The 14637-nt window shown below is 42.7% G+C and overlaps 1 protein-coding gene across 18 annotated transcripts in view; it reads left to right on the top strand.

Moving 5' to 3' along the window:
* The window catches only part of plecb (plectin b), a 138923-nt gene that overhangs the window by 97588 nt on the left and 26698 nt on the right, over positions 1-14637 (top strand). For 9 of the 18 annotated variants that reach the window (XM_084356413.1, XM_084356419.1, XM_084356406.1 and 6 more), the window contains 7 exons: positions 4165-4226; positions 7203-7220; positions 8049-8138; positions 9679-9756; positions 9866-9958; positions 11337-11503; positions 14466-14581. In XM_084356413.1, coding sequence (XP_084212539.1) covers positions 4165-4226; positions 7203-7220; positions 8049-8138; positions 9679-9756; positions 9866-9958; positions 11337-11503; positions 14466-14581 — 624 coding nt within the window. Of the gene's footprint in view, positions 1-559; positions 1171-4164; positions 4227-7202; positions 7221-8048; positions 8139-9678; positions 9757-9865; positions 9959-11336; positions 11504-14465; positions 14582-14637 lie in introns of those variants that run through there. The other 9 variants (XM_084356420.1, XM_084356408.1, XM_084356410.1 and 6 more) reach the window with 4 other exon arrangements.

The raw sequence follows: 14637 nt of genomic DNA, 5'->3' as shown, positions 1-14637 counted from the left end.
GATCTGGACATTTATTTGAATTAAGGAAGGAGAAAATACATTGCAACAATGAGAAATAAAGCGAGGATCTTTGCAGAAATCAAAACAAACAACTGTGTTTTCCACATGTGTTCATTTCTGTAAAGTTAAGAGCTGCTTTATTTCTCAGTAAGTCAGTGATGTTCAGGGTGTGGTCAATCATTACAGTCTGGAATCTGCAACAGCCCTTCCCAAAACTATCTTATCCCCCATCTCTTCTCCGTCACAGTGAGTTACTCATAGTGTGAAATTTCGGAGGAATGCTGTGTGTAAGTAATGATTAACCGTGCGTGTGTGTGTGTGTGTGTGTGCGTGCGTGTGTGTGTGCGTGTCTGAGACTCTTTACCATTTTAGGCTCTTGTTGGATATCTATCTGTTTGACATGTGGGTGTACATTGTAAAATGTTCATTAAAGTTTAGTGCAATATGAGGTAAAAGAAATGATCAGCGCAAGGACTTTTATGACTTTTTATTATCCCTACTGACTCAGCCTGTGTGTGCGTTGGCTTGCGCAAACGACGCGATTAGCTGATAGCACATGCAGGTTACCACACCTCGTCCTTCCCCGCCTCTCCTCCTCCTTCCTTGCTTTGGCGAAACACGGCACCCTGCAGGAGGAAGGGGTGTGTTCAGAGCCCTGCCCACTATGTCCTCCACTAAACACACACTCGCACATCACTCACAAGGACAGGCCCAGACTTCATAGCCCACAGGCACCACTTGCTATGAAAGGAAGAAAGTGAGCGGAGGAAAAGGGAAAAGGAGGAGAAAAAAAACAAAAAAAAAAAAAACAGGAGAAGGGCAGAGCCGAACTCAATAAGGGAGTGAGGAGTTTGAGAGGAAAGAAGGGAAGAGAAATCATAGGTTTGTGAAGTGCTGAGTGGATTGTGGCCACGGGACTGCATACTCTGGGACCAACCAAGGGCCAGAGGGACAGATAGAAGCAAGGGAAGCAGAAGTTGCCATCAAGGGGAAAACCGCCAAGGATATTTCATATTTAGGATTATTATTCTGTGAGCTGACAAACGGTGACAATGACCTCTCCGCAGCAGAAGTACAGGAATTTCTCCTCTGACAGCATGGGCAGAGAGAGAGTGCCCTCAGATGAAGGCTATTACCAGGGGATGCTGAAGGCGATGGACGGCAGGAAAGGTACCAGCATGGTGGCAGTTAATGGAAAATAGCTTAATTGCAAGCCTTGATCTTGATTTATTTGTTCCCACATGTGTGAGACGCCGCTGGGCATGGAGAAGTAAAAGAAGGATTTAATGGAACTGGACGGTGTTCAAGTTGTAGTTTTTTCTTTCTCTCAGAGCTTTACTTGTTGAGGCTTGTTGTGTAATACATGATTTTGGACAGCAGTAAGATCCCCCAAAGGAAGATGGTTGTGTCTAATCTCCAGCACTCTACTGTAACGTTGTATTTAAATGTGTGACATTCAGTTTTTCTGATTGGACTGTAGCGTCCAGTGTTTCTCCACACTCTGACTCTAAGGAGGAAACTCCCCTTTTCTAATGCATCAGCAGCTTCCTCACTTTGTATTGGTCAGCAAGGCCCATTCATTATTTTTATTGTGCAGCATGCATGTGTTTGCGGGTGAATGAGTCACTGTAGCTACAGTCTGTTTGGCAGAAGTTGTGCTGTAGACAGGATGAATGATGTGTGACATCTCCTTCCTTTTTCTCCCGATCAGCTTGTTCCTGTTTTCGGACATTTAGGGCGTTTTAGGACATTTCTAAAGGTCTAATATGCCTATTACACAAATTGATTCTGGTTTCGCCATGCAGTGATTTACAGGGGTCGATTTCTCTCATGTCAGTTCTCTCAATGCTTAAACCAGCCTGAGGAATACTGAGCAGCGGTCGCCAAAGTGTTCAGATTTCATACTTAATTGAAAGTGGTAATTTTACTATGTAAAAAATAAGTAAAAAGCAAAAGTCCTGCACTCAAAATCTCCCTATTAACCCTGAAAGTAGAAGACAAAGTAGAAGTCCTCATCAGGCATGACAAATGACCATAATCGTTATATTATTAGATCATTATTACTAACGTATAATTGTGTAAGTATCTGGCTGAGGGGGGGCTGATTTTAAGTAGACCGTTCATCATTTCATCTATAAGATTGGGCCATATTATATAAGGTTACTAAAGGTTTTTGTATAAAATCTTAATCTTCAAAGTAACCAGGAACTATAGCGGTCACAATAATGTGGTGGAATAAAAAGACATTATTTCTCCTTGAAATTGAGGCAAAAAAACTATAATGTAGAATTAAGAAATACTCAAGTACCTTAAGCCCTACTTCAGCACAGTACTTATGTAACTGTACTTAGTTGCAGTACTGTTGACTTCCATGCTGTTTTGGGTGATAAACTCCACTGAATACTGTTTGTGTCTGCTGACATTTGATACCTGAAGTTCACTCAGCCCCTATCCACTCATGTACGTGTCACTTAGGAAGACCAATGAGTCCACAAAGAGTTGTTGTGCTTGAAACAGGATTAAGTAACGTGGTGTGAACAGAGACCTAACAGGTCAAGGTGCAACTCCTCTGGGAAACCTCTCTCCTCTCGTGTGTGTCACCAATCATCAAACTTCCACTCTGGGTGACATTTGACCTTCTTGGCAGCAAGTAGAACCACAGAGGTCACATAGTAAAGCTTAGTCCCTTGTTGGTTTGAATGATAAATGAGGAGGTTAAAGGTCCGTGGTGTCTATATGAGGTTGCCATGGAAACGTACTTCCACAACACATTTGCAGAAGTCGCCGCTGATTGTAGCCTCCGGGCGTCTATTTTGTTTCAGCACTGAATCACAGCCCCTTGCTTTTCATTGCTGGGTGTGTCACCGCACAGCAGACAGTCAGATCGCTCCATTAGAGCTGATAACACAGAGGACATTGTGTGATGTCCAGAGTTCATTCTGGCATAACGTGAATGGAAATGGTTGCTGTGTGAGTCACTGAAGGTGGGTTCCTCAGTGAGAAGACATGAAGTGGCATGGAGTGAAGAAACTCCCCGAGCTGGCTGATTGGTGCCTTCACTTATCAACACGTCTCCAGGTGAAATCCAAACCGTTCAGTGAACCACAGCTTTTTGATCAAATGAGCTCACACCAGAGCGCTGGAAACACACCGATCCCTCCTCTGTGTCCATAATAAATGTTGCAGCGACACACCTTGTGGTTTTTTGCCTGATCTCCAGTAGAAACATAACACTGGGAGGGTGTGTGCTGGTTTGTTGTCTTAGTTGGGTGTGTTCCTTGCCAGCTTCTTGTTGTTTCTTGTTGGAAGATTGCACTCTCTAGTAGTAAAACCATGTTTCCTGGTAATCATGCAGAGGATCTTCACACTTCAAGAACATCTGGGGCTTTGTGATGGAATTATTTTTTATGGATGTTTCTGCCCAAGAGCACAGCTGGCAGTGGTGCGAGACATGACCTTGCATATACAGTGTTTCTTACACAATAGGGGTGCATCTGCCGACTATGACTGTGCTCTGATGGCGGTTTGACTCAGATGCAGGCCGGCACAACCAGGTGGCGTTTTTCCACCCAGTGATGAATCTGTTTGTTCTACACAATTCAAACAAGTCTGAAACCTCTGGGATTCCCTCTTTTGTTTACTGCTTTCATGAACAAAAGCATGAAACTTCCAACTTCTGTGTCCATGCTGTAATTTTCAACTTGCAGCTAAGCTACACATTAAAAGAAATAATTAGCCTAAAACAGTTATTATAAGTATTTTAATTATTTATAAATCTTCCCTTTCATTTAATTACAAAAGTTAAATCTAAAGTGTCAAAGTTGGGAAACAATCCTAATGTGTTTATTCAGTTATTACACATAAAACCTAATGTGTTTTTCAAGTGTTATTATCCAAGTATTAGACATAAAACTTATGCAATTCAAATGGGCTATTCTGTCTCCTGTAATAAATTACACATCTAACTATGTAATTCATTCACATTGACTTAACATTATAGAAAAAAACGACCCTTTACATTGAATTTGTGTAATATATACATGTAATTAAAGTACTTATTAAAATACCGCTCAAGGCTAATTATTTTGAGTGTGTAGCACATGTTGTTAAACGTGTAACGTTTCCAGATTTTGATGTCTAACAGGTTTTTTTTCTGTCTGGCAGATGAACGAGATCGAGTACAGAAAAAGACCTTCACAAAATGGGTGAACAAGCACTTGATAAAGGTAAGAGCGTGTCCTCCACTTTCATTCTTATCATGTCGGCCTTGTGAAGGCACATAAATGCTCACATTCCTGCCCACACACGCCTAACACATCATGTTCCATATTAATTTTCACACAAACAAGGTGTAGTTGTGCAAAAAAAAGAAAAAAAATGGAACGACACCAAAAAATAATTGCAAATTATACTCTCTCTGAACCTGTGGTTCACCGCTATCTTACATAACAACCACAGTGGCTATTAAAGGGTTAATCTCTATGCCTGTGGTCCAGGACTAATTAATACAAGTGGATGTTCTCTCAGCAAATCATCATACCTACTGGTCTACAGCCACAGGAAGCTGTTTTGGATGTTTAATAAATATTGCAAATTAGATGTTGAGAGGTTATCGGCCTCCACTTTTAGAATTAAGGGGGGAAAACGGTTGGTTTATATTTGTGTTGGCAAGAATTTTTGTAGTGTTAATGTCTGACACTGCATAATGAAGTCAAAACAATAATCATGGGGGATTAAGTCTACAGAGGGAGGATAATGTTTTGGTTGGCAGGAGGTTGTATGAGATATTGTCAGTGTAAATATTAGAGCCCTCAAACACAACAGTACTGTTTCAAAGCATGCAAGCCGCAGCAATGAACACACATTAGTGGGTCAATTATTGTCTCATACTCTGTAACAACGCGCCGTAATGCAGAGACTCACCAGAAGTCCAGTCTGTCATCAGCTGGGGGACTGTGTAAACCTTCCATCAGTGCTCATCCACTCTCACCTACCTCACTCTCCATCCTCAAACAACAGCCCGTAGAGCCCTCCAATGCATCACACATTCAGGGAGGTAAACAGGTCAGGACAGGGCCGCACTCCTCACTCTGAAGTTCCTCATCAGGAGTGACAAATTAGCCCCCCGTAACACAATCCCCCTCCCACAGAGCAGTAAAAATACTCCTGCTTGTGCCACTTCTCTTCCAGGAAACTCCCGTTGGCTGCGATACATTTACAGCCTTCTGACATTACGCGCTTCCACATTATTTGTATATTCACTCCACGCACACAGGCCCATTCATTTTTATTTTTTTTTATAAATGGAACAAGAGGGAAAAAATAAGCTCAAAGAGAGCGTTTTCCTTTCCATGAGTGTGCAGTGCTAACGCATTCTGCTACCAAAGTGCAGAGTTACACAGTTACTCCCTCTTGTTTCTCTTAAGTGTTCACTGTGAGTTTGGGAGGGTGAGTCACACACATCTGGACTCACTTAGCTCCTTCTGAAAAGGCGAGTTCTGGTCTCGGCCCGGAGCCCGCGGTGGTTAAGGCCCAACGGTAGCACATATGCCGCGCAGACTGGTCTGGGTGGCTACCTTCGTTCATGCCCGACCTAAACTGATGTGAGTGAAGTTGCACACACAACGATGTTGTCAGCATTACATTAAATAAGAATAATCCATGTAATATGATGAGAAAAATTTTAATTTGGGCAACCTGAAAGCTCACCTGGTAGAGCTGGAGTCCACGGCAGCGGTCCAGGTTTTGAACCCAAGCCTCCTTGCTGCATGTCTTTCCCAACTTTATCTCCCCATTTTTTTTTTTTAATAGCAGTAGTCCAGTTTCCATTTGATTAGGAACCATGTAAAATTTATATATACGGCATCAAGTGGCAAGAAAAGGAACATTGTCTCCGCCTACAGTCAGCAATTAAAAATGTAATTGATGAAAAAAGGCACATGTTTGGACAGGAAAGCGTTAACTCTGTGGCTCAGTGTGTTCCTCTAAGGTTAAAGTGATGCTAAACTGATTTAATGGCTTAATGGTTGGCTTGACAGGAGCAGACTATAGGTTGGGTGCAGCCATGAAAAGCCGTAAAGGGCCGTCGAGTGGTTTCCTGTGCTCAGTAAATCTTTTTTTTCTACTGTGTAAGACAGAGTGGAACGTCAGAGCGGCTGCAGAACCCAAATCTGTTTTCTCGCTGATTCCTACAAGCTACACTTGATTAGCTTAAAAGCTACAATTGTTGCAGATTGGGTTCTGATTACGCCTTGCTGTTTAGCCTTGAGAGCTCTGAGGGATTGCACAAGATGACGCAAACATTGTGTAAAAAGCAGAGGCATGCTAAGTGTTTTGTCTCCAAACAGTGTATAGCAGTCATGCAGAGAGCGAAACCGGGGCGAGGGGCTGTCAGACATGTGTGCTAATGGTTTTCACCTTGAAAAGTTTACGGAGTGACTCTTTCTGACTGCGAGGGGGCAATTTGTAGCGTCACACCCACCTTTCAGCAGACACACTGTGGCCTCTTCAGAACAAAGTAATTGAGGGGTGGTGACAGATGGCTCTTCAGTTCACACTAAGGACACTGAGGAGTGTTTAGATAATCACAAACTGATCGTTGGAAGAAAGGAAATGAATCTGTGATTAGGATGTTTTAAGTTTTATGATTTTGTGCAACTCAAGAGCACAGATACTCCTCAAATACTGCACACTGTGCAAGACACTCCACAATATATCCCATCTTAAGAAGTTTATCCGTGTGTAGACAGTGAGCCCTAGTGGTGGAAGTGTTGGTTACCTCCGCCACACTCAGATCCACACTGTATTCTCATCTCCACAGGCAGGGAGGAGCATATCTAAGGTTGGAAAGCTTTGTTGAGATTCTTGCCAACATAAATCAGCCACTGTTGTAACTTGCAAAGGAAATTTGCTTTCATTCCATTTCAGGGCCGAGGCCTCCTGAACCTCCTTCACCCATCAAACAGATGACAAATGCATGAACTGAATCTGTGGTAGAACTAAAGAAATGACTCGTTTAATCTACTTTGTTTCATATCTCTGACCCTCATGTTCATTGTCAAATCATCCATTTCATGCTCCTCATTTCATGTTCACTGATTTCTTCTCCTGCCCTCCTCTCTCTCCCTTGTTTCCATTCTTTCTGTTTGTCCATTTCTCATCCATCTGATCGCATTCCTCCATCTTATATCGCTTTAAACCAGCATCGGAGGGCGGCAGAGGTAGGTACCAGCACGTTGAAGCCCTGACTGTACTAAATGTGTGTCTGGGCATGGAGACGGTCCCCTTCCTTAATTGGTTTTTCCAGTTTTCTCCTCCTATCCAACCTCCTCCTGTTTTTTGGCACCATCACAACACCTCACCTGCTTCACTGTCTGGTTGCAGTTAAACCACACGTCAGTTTTGACTGTTGATTGATTCAAATTCCAAAAGATGAATGAAACAGCCTCGACTATTTTGCGTTTTAGTTGGTTTTGTGGTCACCAGTGCACCTTTTTACCTCACTGATCAGATTTTTACCTCCATCTATCACTACTAAAGGATGACAGCTGCCATTTGGCATTCAGAGTCGGGCTTGGCTGCTCAGGGCTATGCATACCTGACCTGTGTTGAATTGTAGAGCTGTAGAGAACTCATATAACACGACTTTAGAACGAGTATAAAGTTCAGCTGAGAATCTTTTAACTCATAATCTCTCCCATCATATTTAACACTTAAAGAATCACCAGGGTTTGCAATGTTTGTGCAAAATCGCAAAAACTGAACTTTGTGCTGTGCCATTTATTTTTAGCAATATACCTCTGAGACATTTTGACTAATTGTGGCCATCAGCAACAACTTTCGTACAGTAAAAGAACTGGTTTGGTGTTTAGATGGAAGTGAATCAAATACTGACGATTGTTGTTCTCTTCCTCTTCAGTCAAAACTAAAACCCTGTATAATGGTTACAAGTTTCCATTTCTCCCCATCAAAGCTGGGTTGTCGGTGTAATTCCTTCTTACTGCATCTTGAATCATAGTTGTGACATGCTCTTTCCTTCGTCCTTGCAGTCGCAGCGTCACGTGACAGACCTGTACGAAGACCTCCGAGATGGACATAACCTGATCTCGCTGTTGGAGGTCCTCTCTGGGGAAACACTGGTGAGTACTGCCATGATGTCTGATTTTTTTTATATATATATATATATATTAACCTTGGCGTCAAGCAATCAATATGGCTAAGCTCCGCATCTTTTACCTTATCCATCCTCCAAACCGAACCCATATCTAGACTAATTGTGTTTATCTTTAGTCAACCTGCTATATCATCCCTTCGGGAACAAATTGTAACCAATCGCAGCCAAGATGTCAGTCAGAGGCTTAACCTGAGCTGAACTTTGATTAACAAAGACTCAGTCACTGACTTTGGCAGCTCTTGAGTATATCTCAATTATCTGACTAGCTATCTTCGCCCTCCAGTCTTTCTGTGTCTTTAACTAAAATGTTACACACCAGACTCATTTCAAAGCTACTGTAGCAGCAGGGTACTGTACGTTCATACCCTGGGGTTCAGATCTGTACCGAAGCTTCTCGGCTGCTGTAGCTCATTGCTAACTCCACCGGCTCCAGCTCTGCTCATCTTCTGAATGCCTCCATAGCATTAACACATTGACTTTGGCCTGTGTGTGTGAACTATTCTCCTATCTGATCTATGGTTCTCCTCTCCTCCTCCTCCTCCTCCTCCTCCTCTCCGTCGCCTCCTGTTCGCCTTCCTTTAACTTTCCTCTGTGCGTGCTGATCTTTGCCGTCTGGCCTTTGCCTCCTCTCTTTGCACTGCTCTTGCTAGCCGAGGGAGAGAGACGTGGTCAGGAGCGTTCGGTTGGTGAGTGGGTTGATAAATTACAGTAGACATCCTTTTTTTTTTTCTTTTTTTTTCAAAATATTATTCATGTGCGCTTTCTCAGTGATTTGGCTGTGCATGGAATTCATACCTACACAGCGATTCAAGTTCTTTTGTTGCTTTTCTTCCCGTTCCTCTCATTGACAGGCTTGCTTTAAGCTTTGAGTTATCAATGGGTGCTGCTGACGTTTGCAGGACCCGTTGATTACCTCGGCACGTTTTTGGCACAAGCCATGCTTTGTTTTGCAGGATGAGCAAAAAATGATTCATCATTTTTCTCTGATTCAGCTTCATTTGTTTAAGTACTTCACATTCAAAATAAATCATAATGCAACACAAGCTTATCTCAGCTTGCTGTCTGATGACTTCAGTTACACTGTACAAAACCCTGTTAGTGGCTCAGCCAATGCACAATCCCACTGTAATTAGTTTTCTAAAGGCTTATTTGCTTCCACCATATTCCCTCTTTTCAGTATGTGTGGGGCAGTGGTGAATAACAGGACTGAGCCAAAGAAAGCAATAACACTTTGGATCAAAAATTCAACGCTGTATCTCTACACACACACACTGTAAATACATTTTTACCAATCAGAATTAGTTTCTAGTCAGTTATTTCCATTTATTCTTTCGGTTAAATGCCTCTCCATCTGATTTTCAGTATTCCTTCCCATTCACATCTTCGTTTTGACTGATTTGTTTTCGCTCTCCTTCACCATGAGCATACCAAAAGGATCATCTACAACAGTTAGGTGTTTGTCGTGGTACTCAACAGCATCTTTATCTCTTTTCTCTCCTCCGCAGCCCAGAGAGAAAGGCCGCATGCGATTCCACAAACTGCAGAATGTACAGATAGCACTGGACTTCCTCAAACACCGACAGGTATGACCTCAAACCTTGCAAACAAAAAAAAAGGCATTGCCCTGTCACAGGATACCTCGTTGTGTTTGTGTTTTCATGATCTAATACTACTTTTGCTCTGTTTTCTCAGGTCAAGCTGGTCAACATCAGAAACGATGACATAGCAGATGGGAACCCCAAGCTGACCCTGGGGTTAATATGGACCATCATCCTTCACTTCCAGGTCTCCTCCTCTGTCAGTGTTGTGTTTCATTATATTATCGCTCTCTACCTCTGTCTCTGGGATCTGCACCTATCAGCTGCTGTTTCCCATCTCCCTGGGACCAATCAGAGGGGATTCTGCTCTTCACAAACGACATTTTCTAGTCAAAACAAGATTTCTGGGAGCAACCACAGCTGTTATAACACACTAACGCTGCCATCAAGTATTTAGTGTGCAGTAGTTGATATCTGAACCGTATAAAGGATTAAAACTCCATCAGGGTGTGTAAGTATGAGTCACTCTCTCCCTGACTCCCAAGGGGAGGGTGTGCCAGGCAGAGTGTACAACTTGTTGTCATGTGACACTCCCAACCACAACCCATCCATCCAGAACTTTCCCCACTATTCTTGTGTATGCCAAGAGCTGCCTGGCATGAAATCCCTCAGTAATAGACAGGGCCACACCCTTTAATAGCCGATGATCCAGGTTCGGGTCGTAAAAAGCTGTAGCTCAGCACGGGAAATAAAGGAGACACTGGTGCCGAGAGTCTTTTTTTGTTGAGGTGATCTAGTGGAGGTGCCATTGTGCCCCGTGGATACAATTAGTCTTTATACGTTATAGAATAGAGAGGGAAAATAGCTGGGTTGTGGTTGCTGGTGAGTCACAGAGATGAAAGGTGAGAGTAAAATCCCCTTTTTCATGTAACGTAGTGTTCGTGCTAAAAAACATTTAATCACAATGACAGAGAAGATTAGATGCTGTAAGCTCTAAAGTCCATCTGGATTTTTAAATAGTGGATCTAGCACTCATATAGTCAAAACATCAACAATGTATGTGTAACGTCTGCAAAAAGGAAAGAAATGACTCTCATCTTTGTTCACTGAAAGATTTATAAAAATATGGTTCCTCGTTTAAAATGTTTGCGGCAGAGCTACAAGAGGATTGGAACGGTGCACAGACACGAGTACACACACTAATGAAAAACCCGATCCCTATGACTCATCTCTCCCATCTCCAAATTCCCCAAATGAAAACTTATCTAGATGCCGCAGCCACAGTGGTGTTTAACAGACCAGAGCAGACAGAAAACCTGCTGTGAACCAGTCAGAAGCAGCAACATTTCACTCTACTGATACAACTAATATATAATATACTGAGAGACCACTTAACCAGAAATGAAAAAATCAAGGGATGATAAAGGTGTTGATCGATCGTGGGTGTGATGATATCAATGTTTCCTTGAAAACTCATCATGGGTGTCCAGTAATTCTGTATAATTGTCATCGTTTGGTTTCCACTTATGTCTAATTCCCTTCATGTTTCCTCAGTATGGATTATTAACATATTCTACACATCAGCCGCCTTCCTAACATTTTATATATGTTTTATACTGTATCAGATCTCAGACATTCAGATCAACGGCCAGTCAGAAGACATGACGGCCAAGGAGAAGCTGCTGCTCTGGTCCCAGAGGATGACGGACGGCTACCAGGGCATCCGCTGCGACAACTTCACCACCAGCTGGAGGGACGGCAAGCTTTTCAACGCTGTCATACACAAACACTAGTGAGTAGTGAACTTTTTCCCCGATTACTTGCGCCCAAACCTCTCATGTAGAATCATACGGCGAGCAGAGTGCATAAAGACAAATATCACACTGTTTTATGTGCCCATTATCTCAAAATATCTACAGTACTAAATATATCAGCTCAGATGTAAACAGTAGTGAAAAACACGGGTTTATTTTTGCTTCTGATACGACCTGAGATGCTGGATCTTGTCGTGACACATCACCATCCATGACTTTCATTCAATATGGAGTGCATCGGAGCAGCAGCGGGGCCTTGGCACGCATTCAAATGTCAAATTACACTTCATAATGCTAGTTTAAACCCGCTGTGTAATTAGATCTCACCTCCAGTACTGAGAAGATAGATCCATTCCTGAAATCATTTTAGACATGATAGCCGTGGCGTGACCTTTTTATGGGGTTACATCTGATTTGTGTTGTCTGAAAGATGATTAGCTGTGTGACATGGACGTAATAGTGCAGAGCTTCACATGGTTTCAAATGAATTTAGGCACCCTTGTCTGTTTCATCAGGTTTTGAAACCTGATATTTCTGCTTTGCTTTGCCCATAAAAACGTCCTCTGTTGACCCATTTTGTATTGACTCTACCAGGTGTCATAAAATCTGACCAAACACCTCTCATGAACACTTCACGCCTCTGGGCTAGGAATACAGCAGGCAGGCGTTGGCCATGAGTAATACTTTATTACCTTAAGATGATAATTCCTCAATTAAATATGATTAACTTTTAGGGAAACCTGGTGTTTCAGAGTAAAATCTGAATCCTTGCTGTTGAACACTAAATATGCAAAACTCCCCCGATGTTGTTGTGTGTCTTTAGGGTAGAATTAGCAGTAAACGATCGCTTTGTGTAGTCGCATCCTGGGAAATGAATGTGCATTTATTTCTCAGGAAGATTTGTCAGTTTGCCATTGGTTGCTTTCCCTTTTAGATGTTTGAACAAAAGGATTCATGCGGAGTCCAGAGAGCAAACAGAAGGAAAACTGGTATTAGATGAGAGAAAGTCGAATGCTGAGCGAGACGCAGCTCCTTACAACCATTATGTGCTGAAAAAACAGGTGCCTGCAGGGACAAGTTACCTTAAACTTTGCAAATACCTGCAACTTTTTTTTTTCTTTTTCTTTTTTTAAGTTACCTGAGGCTAGATTTGTTCTGCCTTTCATAAAGATGAGGGGTGTGGTGTATGGGCGTAACTGTAGCACTAAACTGTGGCGTTATTTCTTGCCTCGGCATAATTCAGGGCATCCTACTTCAGAAGATGTGTTCATCCGGAGAATTTATGATTGTTCAGAGTTTAGAAATTGTATTTTATGAGCTGCAGTTGAATTTAGGTTTCATGTTGAAAAGCTTGATGACTCGGCTGTACTGCTAGGAGGCATTATCATCACAGCCAGAAGGATTAAAAGGATCTTCACATGATGGACACCTGAGACAATCCGCAGGGTGGATTTACATTCAACCATCAAAGGATATGTCAGCATGAACGACTGAAGCTTTAAGGCCATCCGCTTAAGTGTAAACTTTTTTTGCCACTGGGCAAGGAGCTTCTGGCACATTTTAAGATGCTCGGTGTCAAGAAGAAGTTGAAGCAGAAGAAACGAAGCCTAGGCTTCATTGGACGCAAGTCAGGATCTGCCAGTGATCTGGATGACCGGGTGGTGATGTTGTGCGAGGATATCCCATCAGAGGGATCCTCCTGGGACTCAGGCAGAGGTTCCAATAGCTCAGGGGCCCGCTCGAGCAGTGACGAACTGGGCAAAGGATGCAGGACTCAGAGCTTTCATGGAAGAGAGGGAAGGCGCGTGACGAGCCCCTCTAGGCCAACGAAGCAGTACTCTGTTCGGGAAGTCCATGTGGAGTCTTCTCCTGTTTATGGACACAGTGCGGGCCATTCAACTCTACGTGTCAGAGAGCTGTATGAATCTGCCTCTATTGTTGCTTTGTGCACATACTGCATTTGTTTAGTATCATAGTCAGTGCTGCAGGGATATGCGTTGCACATTTTGAATTTCTGGATTTTGTGATGCATTTGAAACAGCTTCAGTTATGACATTGAGGAGTGAGAACCAGAGGGGCGTGAGTGACATTGACCAACTTTTCAAGGGAACCAAAACAAAAACGTTCCATGCTTTGAGCTAACTTAGTTTATTGAATTACATTAATGAACAATATTTTGACATTTATTAGTTTTGTAGCCTAATAGTCGAGTATGATTACTTGATAGATGAGCTTCAGTGATGCATTCACTCATGTTCTGCACTCTGAAGACTTTTGCCTGTTCTGAGTGTCAAGGTGCAAGCGGCTGCCAACTCAGAATCTGTCAGCTTTGTTGACGTAAGCCGCTCGATAAATTACATTCCACCTATAGATGCTCTGACATTTGCCAGAGAGAGTCAAATGTCCAGAGGGCAGAAAGGCAGGTGCTTGTACAGGGTTGGCAGAAAGTGAAGAGCCGAGAGCCATTGGCAGAAGATCTTTGAAAAGCAAACACACTTTTTAAAGTAAATGCCATTTTTTTTCCCTTTTTCCAAAGTTTTGATTTTGATTTCTGAGGCTCAAAATACAAGGAATATAACGCAACATATGCAGAAAGTAGCCACTTAGCCACCAAAGCAGCATTTGAAAAATTACTCAAAGTATCAACAAAAATATCTATTGAAGTTAGCATGCTAACCAGCTAGCCTCTAGCCACTATGAGGGGATAGTCTGTTAGTAAACAAAACCAACGCTCCCCCAGGGCTCTGAGCTTCCAGTCAGGGAGACAACAAAGATGGCCGCCTGCTACATAGTTAATTGAGCGTACGAGCTAACGGCAGCTACAGTTCTTCGCAGCTGGTTTGGAGTATGTATATAGTATACATACCACCACTGAAGATAACTGACCCCTCTCATCTGGACCCTGTTAGTGATTAATTGTCCATCTCTGTGTTCCCCCAGTCCCAGACTCATCGACATGGGCAAAGTGTACCGACAGACCAACCTGGAGAACCTGGAACATGCCTTCGGTGTGGCGGAGAGAGACCTGGGAGTGACACGCCTCCTGGACCCCGAGGGTAAGACAGTCCTGAAGAAACAAAGGACCTGTTTATTGACACTGATGATAGTTTTA

This window comes from Pagrus pagrus (assembly GCF_965226575.1).
Source record: "Pagrus pagrus genome assembly, chromosome: 7".
NCBI lineage: Eukaryota > Metazoa > Chordata > Actinopteri > Spariformes > Sparidae > Pagrus > Pagrus pagrus.
The sequence above is the reverse complement of the archived record's forward strand: the minus strand, read 5'-3'. Positions and strand labels throughout refer to the sequence as shown.